Source organism: Heptranchias perlo, chromosome 20, assembly GCF_035084215.1.
Source record: "Heptranchias perlo isolate sHepPer1 chromosome 20, sHepPer1.hap1, whole genome shotgun sequence".
Taxonomy (NCBI): domain Eukaryota; kingdom Metazoa; phylum Chordata; class Chondrichthyes; order Hexanchiformes; family Hexanchidae; genus Heptranchias; species Heptranchias perlo.
The window spans coordinates 6793849-6807935 of record NC_090344.1 but is presented as its reverse complement, the minus strand read 5'-3'; the positions used below and the strand labels follow the sequence as shown (position 1 = coordinate 6807935).

Genomic DNA, 14087 nt, shown 5'->3' with positions numbered 1-14087 from the left:
ATGGGAACAGGCCGCGAGTTAAACGTTTATCTGCAAATTGGAGAAAGACAAATCAAAAGAAAGACGTGTTTATCCTGCCCAGGGGCAAAGTTACAACGGATGTAATTCAAAAACGGTCCGCGTGAATTTTTCTGTTGATTTTCTTTTTAAAGCTTCGATTTCAAAAGTTACAAAAACGCGAAATAAATAAAGTAAATTACAAGAATCGAGTCCGTGATCATTATGTTACAGTATACTCTTTGCAAACGAGTTAACCGGCCGTACCAACGGCACATTAGGCTGTTTAATTAATTTTTGTACCTGCAGCTGACGATCCGGATTCTTTCCCCTCAGTCTGGTTCAGTAATAACTGAAGTCGAATACATTTTAAAGTTCAACACATCTTTAATAGCAGGGTTCTTAGTCTGCAGCATTGATTTGGACTCCTGATAGAGTCCCTCTATGCTGGCAGAGCAAGAACAAGAAACATACAGAAATCCACACGTTTTTATACAAATCAATAGGGTTGGAACATACTTAACGAGGGTCAACACCAATCATAAGCCGGGCATAGGTTGCCATGCGAGGTTACATTATTTCCGACCAATCATAAATCGTCCATGTGCTGATCATGCTGCTGTTAGACATCAAAGGGGATAACTTCCTCATCTTCCAACTTAGAATGTTCTTCCCTGTTCCTTCTGTTCCTTATCTCCCAACCTGGAATGTCTTTCAACTTTGGCTAAGCTCGTTACCTATATTGATCTGCCATAAACATGGAGACATTCAGACCAGTCCTTGACTCACATCAAAGACCTATCATTGATAAGACAATGCAGGCCTGCTGACTAAGCAAACATATGGCCCAGCAGGAGGGCCAGGCCACCTGCACCAATCTCAGTTACTAACTAATTAACCCTTTCTAACCATTTTGCATTCTGCTTCTTTGCCACGTAGGCATTTTAATATTTTACCGAAAACTGACCACGTAGGGATTCTCACAGCGATTTCTGTACTTGGACCCCGAAATCTCTCTGCTCTTCCACAGCACCGAGTTTCTCACCATTTAGAAAATACTCTGATTTATCTTTCTTAGATTTAAAGTGTATGACCTCGGTCTCCCCCACATTGAACACTATTTGCCACAGTTTTGTCCACACACTTAATCTATCAATTCCCACTTTTCAATTTCCTGCTATCATCTGCGTTACTTCCTGCGTCACCAGAAGGCTGCGTGTTGAAAACACGGGGTAACCGTTGCCTTTAGAGCTGATAGGGTTCTGTATCGTTCCGGAATGAATGTTTCATCTGCTTTTTCTCAATAAACAGAACCTTGCTCTATATTCTGGTTCTCTGGATCTCAAATTTGAGCAAATCGTTTCATTTTGCCCTCGACTTTTGATCTTGTGCTGCGGATGAAACTTTTGCAAAGAGGGAGAAGAAGTCCCCAAATCGCCCCACGTGTATCTCAAACTCTTTGGGAAGAAGTTCTGTGTAAACAATCAGGAATTTAAAGGCACCTCAATGACCTGCACCTTCATTGAATGACTTTTTTTCGCCATTGGAATCGACGAGAAATCGCTGTCGGCTTTCATCTGACGGAAGTGCAGAGTGTGGCCGCCTTGTATCGGTCAACGTGTTAGTTAAGCACGGGTCGCGTTTATTTCTGAAATCTTACCAAGCACCGGGAGAAAGAAACTTAGAATCAAACTGTCCCTGCAAGTGATGAATTGAAGGGAATATCGCTCGAAACAGATCTGGACAATGTGCAGCGCAGCCGCACAGGAGTTACAAATCCACCCTCTCGCCACTCGGCAATCGCATTAACTGAACTTTACTCCGGCCCAGTGTCACCGCGCTGAAATCGAGTCTTTCTCGGCCACATTTTTTCTTAACATAACAATTACTGGTTTAAGAGTGAAAATTGTCGTCCACTTCACTGTAAGTGCAAGAGACAGCTTTGTAGACACGGTGTCGTGTCACAGACCTGCTGGTTTGTCGTGCTCGTTTCATCTCATCTCATTTTCAGCAAACCTGAATATTACTGGAACAGAGAATGGCGAATCACAGCTCAAAAATCAATCCTCTCTTCCACGAGCGGACTGAGTCTTTCAACATACAGGTGTTTAATGGCAAGGTGAGTTTAATTTTCAGAAATAATACAGCACAGATTTTCACTCGTGCAAGCTGCACACATTTTATTTTGGAAAAGAAAACTGATTGGAAGAAAGTTGTTCCATTGAGCGCGGCAACCTGAAGCTTCAGCTCGATGAATTGGTCCTTGAACATTTGCAAGCGCTGTTTCTGTGGCGCAATTGGTTCGCGCATTGAGCGACTAACTGCAAAGTTAGTGGTTCGAAACCACTTGAGGAAGCTAAAGCAACCTTTTACCTTAACATTCATTGTCTCGCATTTCTTGGATTCGAATGTGTGTCTTGTCTGCCAGAAAATGTACCGCAAACATTACCAGCTGAGTGCGTCTGATTTTCCACCATTTTTTCTGCGGTTGGATAACAGGCATCTGAAAAATATCCAAAAAAAACGAGATTGGCTTGAACGAAGTCGGAATATTTCTTGACAGAGAAGGTTCGAAGGTTGCAGGCGAGCTCCTTCAGACTGAATCTCACTGACATGGATATTTCTGCAGTGAGCGACATCAGACTGTTTCCACAATGAATGTCACTCCCTTTATTTTGAAAAAGTGAAATGGTATTCACATTCCGACTGGTTTCAGTTGATTTGTGAGAGATCGTTCAAGGATCAATCTCCGGTTAAGACGGCCTCTTTCTCTCTCTCTGTTGGCCGAATCCAAAATGAAATTGGAGCTGGACTAATCATGCAAGAAATCAGGAATCACTTTAGCAAACAAAATACGGCCGGAAGCTGGAACTCTCTCATCCCAAAGGATGTGGATTGTGGCTCAAATCAAATTTTCAAATCTGTTATTGATCGATCTGTTTCCGGTTCGGTTACCAAGAGATATGAGTCCAAGGCGGGGAAACAGACATGAATTACTGATCATCTCATGATCAAATTGAATGAGACAGCAGGTTCGAGGGGCTGAATGGTCTTCTCCTGTCCCGATGTTCCTCTCCTGCTCAGCGCGGGGCTGGACGTCTGGTAAAAGGCATCAGATTGACTCGAGAATGAGAAGTGGGTGTTCAGATTCAGCCACCTTGGGATTGTCGGACAAGCTGAACCCCTACAGCAACGTCACCACCTGCCTCTCTGCAATAATAGAATGAGAAGGAGCCCTGCCGCTGGCCCGGCTCGCTCAGTCGGTAAAGCACGAAATTCCTAATCTCAGGGTCGTGGGTTTAAACCACAGCTTGGGCGTTTTGTGTTCTATTTTTCACAGTGGGTGATGAAAGGTTCAAAGTGCAACCTCTTATCTCCAGTTCACGAAATCCAGTTCTATAAACAGACAAAACACTGAGCTGTGTGAAAGGAAACCGTGAGCGTTGCCAAATATCCAGCCCCTCCCGATACTATCTTCTCATTCCCTCCACATGGGACACGGCAGATACCGTTTCAATAGTTTTCATTTTTGCTGTTATTAAAAATGTTGATGGTTAGGAAGTGTTATATTTAGAAGATGCCAACTCTGGATCCATTCGCCTCTCTGATACCTCCTGAGCCCACCTTACCCTCTTTGATTCTCCATGAGCTGCTCATCTTCTGTGATATCCTCAGAGAGTCCATGATCCTCTTTGAACCATGTCAGCGCCCTTTGCACTCTCTGGTACCCGCTGAGTGCCCCTCGCCCACTGACACGCCCTGAGCGTCCTTAAACTCTCTGATACCCTCTGGCAGTGCTTCCCCTCTGCGAGATCTCAATATACTCTCTGATACCCTCTGAATGCCCGCTCCCCTCTCTGAGATGCCCTTGCCCCAATGGATCGCCACGAAGAAGCGATTAGACCCCCCGATGGCTTGTCAGAACACATTACCGTCCCTGCTTTCAAAGTGCAGTGTAACTTCACAGGTGGATCTACCGGTCTGTGTTAAGAATGAGATCCAGATTTGTTCGGGCGCTGTTGCTTCCGCCTCTCCCACTCTGAGAGCTCTATTGGCAGTCGGTACTGATCTTCCTCCTATAAACTGGGTGTGGATCTATGAGTGCGCTGCTGATTGATAAACTTTGGGAGTTTATGTATGACAGCGATGCTTATATATGCTCTGTGGGTGTGTGTATATGAGTGCAATGTTTATATATGAACTGTGGAATGAACAGGAGGGGCAATTCCTCCTGGGGCTATATTTACTTCCACGACAATAACACGAAATAAACGATGGATGTGGAGCCGAAATAGCTCAGTTGGGAGAGTGTTAAGGTCCTTAGTTCAATCCCGAGTTTCGGCAGTTTATGGTTGTTTAGTATCTCCTTCCTTGCTTCGATTCTCGCATTTATTTATAGTAAAATTTGATACCCGACACTGAAGGATTGGGGATGGAATAGAAAGGCATCAAGGATGGGAAACATTTCTATCGTCTCTATGTAGTTTTTATTTCTCTGTTACCTTCTGCCTTTTTCTCTTGGTTTTGTCTCTCTCGTGCCGGGTGATATTTGATTTGATGCATTTGTTCTAAACTGATCCCTTTTCCACATCTCGGGGCGGTCAGACCCGCTCTGTCTGTCTGTTGCTGCTGATGATCATTAATGGGAACAGGCCGCGAGTTAAACGTTTATCTGCAAACCGGAGAAAGACAAAAAAAGACTTGTTTCTCCGACCCGAGGGCAAAGTTGCAATGGATGTTATTCAAAAAAACTGTCCCCGTGAATTTGTCTGTGGTTTTTTTTGTAAAGCTTCGATTTTAAAAGTTACAAAAACCCGAAATAAATAAAGTAAATTACAAGAATCGAATCCGTGATCATGACATTACGGTATACTCTATGCAAATGAGCTAACCGGCCCGACGAACGGCACATTCGGTTATTTAATTATTTTTTTACCTGTACGCTGGCTGGTAGCGGTTTCTGTGCATGGCCCTCTAAATCTCTATGCTCGTCCACAGTTCCGAGATTCTCACCACTTTAGAAAATACTCTGATTTATCTTTCTCAGATTTACAGTGCATGACCTCGCTCTCCCCCACATTGAACTCTATTTGCCGCAGTTTTGCCCACTCACTTCATCTATCAATTCCCACTTTTCAACTTCCGGTTTTTAAGCGACATTACTTCTTGTGCCACCAGAAGGCTGCGTGTATAAATGATGGGTAACCGTTAATTTTAGAGCTGGATTCTGGATCGTTCCGGAATTAATGTTTTATCTGCTTTTTCACAATTAACAGAACCTTGCTCCAAAGTCTGCTTCCCGAGTTCTCAAATTTCAGGAAGGCGTCTCATTCTGCCCTCGACTTTTGATCTTGACCTGCAGTTGAAACTTTTGCAAAGAGGGAAAAGATGTCCCCAAATCACTCCACGTGAATCTCAAACGCTTTGGGATGAAGTTCAGTTCAAACAATCAGGACTTCAAAGGCCCCTCAATGACCTGCACTTTCATTGAATGAGTTTTGTTCGTCATTGCATTCGATCGTGAAATCGCTCTCCGCTTTCATCTCACTGAAGTGAAGAGTGTGACGGCATCAGACTAACTCCAGAAAAAAAAACGGGTGTTCAGAAGGAGATACCCTGAGAATGTGGAACGAACTGAACTCCTGCAGCAAAGCCAATAGCTGTCTCTCTGCTAAATAGGATGGGAAGAATTTTGATAATCGGCCCGGCTCGCTCAGTCTGTCGAGCATGAGACGCTTAATCTTAAGGTCGTGGGTTCGAGCCCCACTTCGGGCGATTTGTGTTCTATTTTTCACACTGAGTGATAAAAGTTTCAAAGTGCAACCCCTTTTCTCTAGTTGTATCACCAGACACAACCCTGAGCTGCATGAAAGGAAACCGTGAGCCTTGCCAATTATCCACTCCCTCCTGATTCTACCTTCTCGTTCCCTCCACATGGGACACGGACAGGTTATCGGTTCAGTCCGCTTCATTTTTTGCCGTTATTAAAAATGTTGAAGGTTAGAAAATGTAATATTGAGACGATACCAACTCTGGATCCATTCGCCTCTCTGATACCTCCTGAGCCCACCTTACCCTCTTTGGTTCACCCTGAGCTCCTTATCTTCTCTGATACGCTCTGTCTCTTACCTTCTCCGATACCGTCAGTGAGTCCATGATCCTCTTTGAAACTTGTCAGCGCCATTTACCTGCTCTGATGCCCACTGAGTGCCCCTTACACAGATACGTCCTGAGCCCCCTTACACTCTCCCATACTCGGCAGTCCTTCCCCTCTCTCAGATCTTAATACACGCTCTGATGCCATCTGACTGTCCCTTCCTCTCTCTGAGCCCCCTTACACTCTCTGATGCCATCTGACTGTCCCTTCCCCTCTCTGAGATCCCCTTGGCCCGATCGATCGCCACTAAGAACCCATTACCCTCACTGATACACAAATGCGATGTAATTCCACAGGTGGATCTACCGGTCTGTCTTAAGGATGAGATCCAGAGTTTGTTCGGTCGCTGCTACTTCCGCCTCTCCCACTCTGAGAGCTGTATCGGCGGTCGGTACCGAACTTCCTCCTATAAACTGGGTGTGGATGTATGAGTGCGCTGCTGATTTATAAACTGTGGGAGTTTATATATGAGAACGATGTTTATATGTGAAGTCTGGGTGTTTATATATGAGTGCGATATTTATATATGAACTGCAGGTGTGTATATCTGATTGCTATGTCAATATATATGAACTGTGGGTGCGTGTATGAGTGCGGTGTTTATAAACGAACTGTGGGGTTTTATATATGAGTGCGATGTTTATATATGAACTGTGTTTGGGTATATGTGAGTGCGATGTTTATATATGAAGTGCGGTAATGAACAGGAAGAGCAAGGCGTCGCGGCGGTGATATTTTCTTGCAGGACAATGAGGCAAAGTTGAATTTGCTGTTGGGTCAAAATCGCTGAGTTGGAATTGCGTTAAACTGAAGATCTAAAGGTTGTTCATTCAATCCCGGATTTCGGCAGTTTTTGGTTATTTGGTTTCTTCTTCTTTGGGTCGATTCTCGCATTTATTTACAGTGAAATTTGATTCCCGCCACTGAAGGATTGGGGATTGAATAGAGAGACATCAAGGATGGGAAATATTTCTATCGACTTGATTTAGTTTTTATTTCTCGATTCCCTTCTATCTTTTTCTCTTGGTTTTCTCTCTCTCGGTGCCGGGTGATTATTTGATTTGATTCACTTCTCCAAAGCCGATGCCTTTTCCACATCTCGGGGCGGTCAGACCCGCTCTGTTTGTCTGTTGCTGCTGCTGATCATTAACGGGAACAGGCCGCGAGTTAAACGTTTCTCTGCAAACCGGAGAAAGACAAATAAATAGAAAGACGTGTTTCTCCGGCCCAGGGGTAAAAGCTACAATGGATGTTATTCCAAAAATTGTCCCCGTGACTTCGTCTGTGGATCTGTTTGTAAAGCTTGGATTTTAGAAGTCATATAAACACGAACCAAAGCCCCTTCTCAGCCCATACAGGAATCAAACCGCGATCGGGATATTATGACACGTCTAAGCAAACGAACGAACCGTTGCTAACATCCCATTAACGATTTTCAATCGTTTTTGTACCTATAGTGGTTGGTAGCGGTTTCTGTGCACGGACCCCGAAATCTCTCTGCTCCTCCACAGTTCCCAGCTTCTCACCATTTATCTTTTTTCGATTTAAATGGATGACTTCGCTCTCCCACACATTGACCTCCATTTGCCGCAGTTTTGGCCACTCACTTAATCTATCAATTCACACTTTTCAACTTCCTGCTTCTATCTGCATTACTTATTGCTCCCCCAGAAGGCTGCGTCTTCAAATCCCGCCGGGGTAACAGTTGCTTTTTGAGCTGATAGCATTCTGGATCTTTCCAAAATAAATGTTTTATTTTATTTTTCTCAACAAACAGAACCTTGCTCTAAAGTTTGGTTTCTTTGTTCCCCGGTTTCAGGGAGGTGTCTCATTCTGCCCTCGACTTTTGATCTCGAACTGCGGTTGAAACTTTCGCGAAGAGGGTGAAGTCCCCAAATCACTCGACCTGAATCGCCAACGCTTTGGGAAGAAGTTCAGTGCAAACAATCAGGAATTTAAAGGCACCTCAAAGACCTGCACTTTCATTGGGTGAGTTTTGTTCGCCATTACATTCAACCGTGAAATCGGTCTCGACTTTCATCTCACTGAAGTGAAGAGTGTGACCGCCTTGTATCTGTCAGCGTGTAAGTGACGAGTTTGGGGTCGGTATGGGTCGCTTTCAATTTTGAAATCTCACCAAGCACCAGAAAAAAGAAACTTGAAATCAAACTGTCCCTGTAAGTGATGAATTGAAGTGAATATCGCTCCAAGCAGATCTGGACAATGCGCAGTGCAGCCGCACAGGAGTTCCAAATCCACCCTCTCGCCACTGGACAATCACAATTTTACTCTGTTCCAGTGTCAACCCGCTGAAATCAAGTCTTTCTCGGCCACATATTTTCTGAACATCATAGTGACTGGTTTAAGAGTGAAAACTGCCGTCCGCTTCACTGTAAGTGCAAGAGACAACTTTGTAGATACCGTGTAGTATCACAGACGTGCTCGTTGGACTTGCTCATTTCATCTCATCTCATTTTCTGCAAACCGAAACATGACTGGAATAGAGAATGGTGAATCACAGCTCGAAAAATCAACCCTCTCTACCACTGGGTGACCGAGTCTTCCAACATACAGGCATTTAGGGGCAAGGGGAGTTTGATGTTCAGAAATAAGACATCACCGATTTTCACTCGTGCAAGCTGCACAACCTTTATTTTGGAAAAGTAAACTGATGGTAAGACAGCTGTTACATTGATCGTTTCAAGCTGAAGCATTCGCTCGGTGAATTAATGGTTCAGAAAACCAAACGTCGTGTTTCTGTGGTCCAATTGGTAAGCGCGTTCGGCTGTTAACTGAAAATGTTGGTTTGAGCCCACCCGGGGATGTCAGGGATTATTTACCTTAACATTCGTTGTTTCGCATTTCCAGGTTTCGAATGTGTGTTCTGTTTGCATGAAAATGTACCGTAAACATTGCCAGCTGAGCCCGGCTGATATTCCACCATTTAATCTGCCCCAGATAACAGGTATCTGAGGCCCAGTTTTGAGCTTCCACGATCTGTTCACACAACAGGTTGGATGGTGTCCTCAGTGCGAAAACGGGAGTTCGTCTCCACGAGAACTGTGCGGTGGTCACTCCCACCAATACTGTCATGTACAGATGCATTTCCGACAGGTAGATTTGTGAGGACGAGGTCAAGTAAATTTTTCCCCTCGTGTTGGTTCGCTCACCGTCTGCTGCAGGCCCAGTCTGGCAGCTTTGTCCTTCAGGACTCGGCCAGTAGTCGTGCTACCGAGCCACTCTTGGTGATGGACATTGAAGTCCCCCACACAGAGTACCTTCTGTGGCCCTTGCTACGCTCAGTGATTTCTCCAAGTGGTGCTCAACATGGAGGAGGACTGATTCATCAGCTGAGGGAGGGCGGTTGGTGGTAATCAGCAGGAGGTTTCCTTGCTCATGTTTGACCTGATGCCATGAGATTTGCATTTGGTCCAGAGTCAATGTTGAGGACTGCCAGGGCCATTCCCTCCTGACTGTATATCACTGCACCGCCACCTCTGGTTTGTCTGTCCTGCCAGTGGGACAGCACATACCCAGGGATTGTGATGGAAGAGTCACGGACCTCTGCTGAAAGGCATGATTCTGTGAGTATGGCTATGTCAGGCTGTTGCTTGACTGCTCTCCCAATTTTGGCACTGGTCCCCAGATTTTAGTGAGGAGGACTTTGCAGGGTCAACTGGGCTTGGGTGCCTTTTTCATGTCCAGTTTTATTCTGAATATGACTTTTTTTAAACGAGTTTTTACAACTGAATGGCTTGCTAGGCCATTTCAGAGGGCAATTACGAATCAACCACATTGCTGTTGGCCTGAAGTCACATCATAGGCCAACCGGGTAAGGACGGCAGGTTTCCTTCTCTGAAGGACATTAGTGAACCAGATGGGTTTTATTTATGACAATCCGGTCGTTTCATTGCCACCATTACTGATAGTCGTATTTTAATTCCAGATTTTAATTAATGAATTGAATTTAAATTCCCCAGCTGCCGTGGCAGAATTTGAACTTATGACACGTAGATTATTCGTCCAGGCCTGCTAGATTACAAGTTCAGTAACATAACCACGAATGCTACCGTACTGTATCTGGACCATAACATATTGATTTGACTCTGTTTATTAATTAGTATTAAAAAAAACCGCATTCCCACGGGTCACACTGAGATGGGGCCTATTTTTTTATCAACTATTAAAGGTGACGTTGGGTCTAAGAAATAAAAGTGACTAAAAAAGCAAAATAGAAACTAATAATGTGATTTGGTTCCAGTTTCTTTAAATTTTGTGATGAAGAAATAAAGGTGTCAAGGGGGAAAAAAGCAACAATTTCAATGCAACCAAACAAGAAGTCCGGGGGCGAATTGTGGAGCTGTCGTTGGACCCAGTCTCACCTTTTTTCTTCCATTAAAAACAGGCCCATCTCCGTGTGAGCCGTGCGAATGCTGGTTTATGTTCCGGAGCCCGTGGGCCTCGGACTGTGCCTCATGCTGATTGGAACAGACAATTACTGCCAGTTAACAGCGCTGCGATAAAAAGAGGGAGTCGGTTTTCTCCTCTCACTGACCTGGGAGGGTTTGTTTGTTTGTTATAATGGAGGGTTCGGGGATTCTTGGTTTGTTACTTGTTGTAATCTGTTCAGCTCAGCCGCCCTCTCTCCTTTTCCCCGCCGATAAATGTTGGCTGTCTCCCAAAAACCGCAAAGACTGCGGATTTCCGGGAATTGAAGCCAGTGAGTGTGTGCAGAGAGGCTGCTGCTTTGATGCGGGGAGCCGGGATGCACCGCCGTGTTTCTATTCATTGGACAGTCTTCCAGGTGGGTGTATTCTCAGTCCGTTTATATTCTGGGCCAGGACTTTCCAGGTTCACCCGCAATCTAGCTGTACTAGGGGTTTCCCTGGACAGTTTCCTCTTTCTCCTTCCTGTCCTACAACGTCAGTTGGAATTTCAAACCTTTCCAGTCCGGAGAGTGGAAATGGTGGTGTGATTGAGAGTCTCTAATCCCGCAGAGTATAATTGATTGTGGGATTGGGGGCTGGTAATCAAACAGAAAGGGAAATAATTAATCGGCCTTTGACACAATAGCTGCAGTTAGAATCATTCCACCGTTGCTCGGTGACTTGGGACTCACACTGGTTGAATTCTGCCCTGTGTAATTGTCCAGGTAGTTGGGGGAGGGAGGGGCAGAGTGAATGAGCCCCGGCCCCTGCTGCCACTGAACATTTGAATTTGATATTTAATTTCTATCGGCGATGCGAGCAATTTAAATCCAAGCAGCGTGGTGACGAGCTGTAATTGGTCAACTGGTTTCCATCAGACAGATAAGGGGACGGGATAGAAACTGAAACATGGATGGGGTTTGTCCCCTTCCCTGTAACGGTTCCCTTGACCCTCCCCGTGGGTCAACTAACCGCCTTTCATTGACTCTCTTGCAGTCTGCACCAAGGATGGGCAGGTCCTCATCGCTATCTCCAAGGATTTGACGCTGCCTCCTGTTAACCTGACAACGGTCCATCTGAAGGATGGAGAAGGAGCTGAGTGCAATCCGATCGTGGCCTCTGAAGACACTGTGCTCTTTCAGTTCGCAGTCACTGAATGTGGCGCTACTCAGCGGGTAGGTATTGTGGGCTGGGAGTCGCATCAATGGCACATTTCGGGAATGATTATCTTCTGTCTCTTGTAGCTGGACGGCATGAACCTCCTGTATGAAACGGATGTGTTGGGTGAGTTTGAGATCTTGGATGGCGCTTTGGGATCGGTGACCCGGGACAGCCCTTTCAGGTGAGAATAGGAGCACATTCAGCGGGCAGAGACAGTGAGTACCTGAATTCTTCAGCCGTGTCCGTTCTCTTGCAGGCTCCATGTCCAGTGCAGTTACAAGGGAAGCCAGGAGTCTGATCTGCAGGTGAAGCCCAGAGTTTACACCCTTTCTCCACCACTGCCTGCCACTGAGGCCGGGATCCTGCTTCTGGAGCTGAGAATAGCGAGAGGTAACGAGTGCTCGCTGATGGCCAGTGTCCCACTTCAGGCTTTCTCCAAATAGTGCCCACCCTTCATTTTTCTCTTTTCAGATGGTGGTTACCGGAGCTGGTATGTGGCCAGTGACTACCCGATCCTGAGTGTGCTCCGGGACCCCGTGTTTGTGGAGGTTCGTGTTCTGAACCGGAACGATCCGTCCCTTGTGCTGCTGCTCAATGACTGCTGGGCGACCCCCACTGCCGAGCCGTATTCGGGGCTCCGATGGGACCTCCTGGTGGAGAGGTGAGGGGGCTTGAGGCAGTGTGGGGATTGGGGAGGGGGCGATATGGGCGGGGATTAATACAGAAATCGTTACTTCAGTCCGGGTTAGTGATTGGGGCAATATTCCTTCGAAGTTGCTATTTTGTTCCAGACGCTGGTATAATTGGTTTGATGTAAATCTATAACCGTGTGACTCCCCCTCTGTCTCTGTTCCAGGTGCCCTTTTGCTGGTGATAACTACAAAACCCGCCTAATCCCGGTAAACGCTGCTTCCCATTTGCTGTTCCCAACTCACCATAATCGTTTTGTAGTCAGCACTTTCGCTTTCTGGGACCGAGTTTCGGGCCGGGCTCTGACCGGGGAGGTGAGTTTCCTTCATTGCTTCTTTCCCGGTCACTTGGTATCACTGTTCCCTGGGCTTAATAAGTGAGCACGCCCCTGTTGGTCGGTTGGCTGTAGAAGCATTGATCTCCTGACTGGGAGCTGTGGGATTGACCATACCGCACTGTCTCTTTGCAGGTTTATTTCCACTGCAGTGCTGAGGTTTGCTACCCTTCCACTCGAGAGAACTGCACGGCTCCCTGCAGCCCCAGTAAGTACCTGTGATCTGAATAGAAACTAAACGCTGATGGGGAGGGTTGGGTGTGGGACATCTGGACATGGGGCTCCCTCAGCAAGAGGCCGAACACTGGGCACAGGGTTAATGTCCCGAATCTGGCGGGTCTGGGAACTTGTCCATTTCCATTCTTGCAGGTTTCCATTCGAATAGCAATCTAGGTCAGCGGGTCTGAGCACATCTTGCACCAGGTCAGTAATTGTGAAGGATGCTCTGATCCTTGAGCTGGGATGAATGAGGTATTTTTGGTTCCTTGCTACTTGCCCGGATGCTGAGCTGCCCTACTTGCCGACCCCTGAGGAGCAGAATCCTCCAATTGTTGGCACGAGTGTGTTCCACATCCGGTTCGGAATAGTCCACCCTTGGCCTTGGAGAACATTAAACCAGCAGCTTACTATCATCATTCTGACACTTGGAATTCAGGGTGGAACCGAACGGATGTCCCGGGGCCGAACACCTGGCCAATTGAGTGTCTCATAAAACTTCGGGTCAAAGTAGTGCATCAAACAGTGTCTCCTTCACCAGGAGACCAGACTGGCCATTGTGGCAGCAGCGATTGCGCACTCTGCTCAGTTGGCACGTCCTTCTGAGAATCCGGATGGAATTATAGCCGTAACTGCGATCTCCAAACTCTGTCCGGTACCGAGGGCCCTGATGTGTTTTGCATGAGGCCATCTGATTCAGGATTTCCAGACAGATGAAGATTTAATCATTAACCATGAACTCTTGTCTCTTCCTCTCCTTCGCTCCAGAGAGGCGAAGAAGCGCCGATGACCAGTCTGGGGTATTGGTGACCGCTGATGGACCCATCCTTTTCCTGGAAGATGAGGCGAGATTGGCTGCTCTGATCCACCAGGACGAGAAAGGTAAAGCAGGGAGCTCCAACCGTGTCTCGTGATGGAGTAACTGGTGCCCATCTAACCCTGGCTTCTCCCCACAGATACTGCTGTTGATTCCCCCTTCCGTGTTCCTGGATTAGCGGTTGGGGTAGCGCTGCTCTCCGTGGCCCTGTTGGTCGGGACTGTTGCTATATGGAAAATGGAGAAGGGCCGCAGTATGGGCTCCGAGTGCAGCTCCATCGAACTGTAG

The 14087-nt window shown here is 46.4% G+C and overlaps 1 protein-coding gene across 1 annotated transcript; it reads left to right on the top strand.

Moving 5' to 3' along the window:
• Positions 1-10722: 10722 nt before the first annotated feature.
• On the top strand, positions 10723-14087 carry LOC137335591 (zona pellucida sperm-binding protein 4-like). The gene is made up of 9 exons (XM_068000900.1): positions 10723-10958; positions 11578-11756; positions 11826-11923; positions 11999-12132; positions 12214-12403; positions 12599-12746; positions 12902-12974; positions 13751-13864; positions 13978-14087. The coding sequence occupies exons 1-9, from the start codon at positions 10736-10738 to the stop codon at positions 14085-14087; spliced, it is 1269 nt and encodes a 422-aa protein (XP_067857001.1). The 5' UTR covers positions 10723-10735.

What these genes read in the sequence shown, in the direction of transcription:
- LOC137335591 (XM_068000900.1), top strand. Translation starts at nt 10,736, where the DNA reads ATGGAGGGTTCGGGGATTCTTGGTTTGTTACTTGTTGTAATCTGTTCA. An exon ending in ACCCGGGACAGCCCTTTCAG is followed by an intron (nt 11,924 to 11,998) that starts GTGAGAATAGGA and finishes GTTCTCTTGCAG; the next exon opens with GCTCCATGTCCAGTGCAGTT. An exon ending in CACGGCTCCCTGCAGCCCCA is followed by an intron (nt 12,975 to 13,750) that starts GTAAGTACCTGT and finishes CCTTCGCTCCAG; the next exon opens with AGAGGCGAAGAAGCGCCGAT.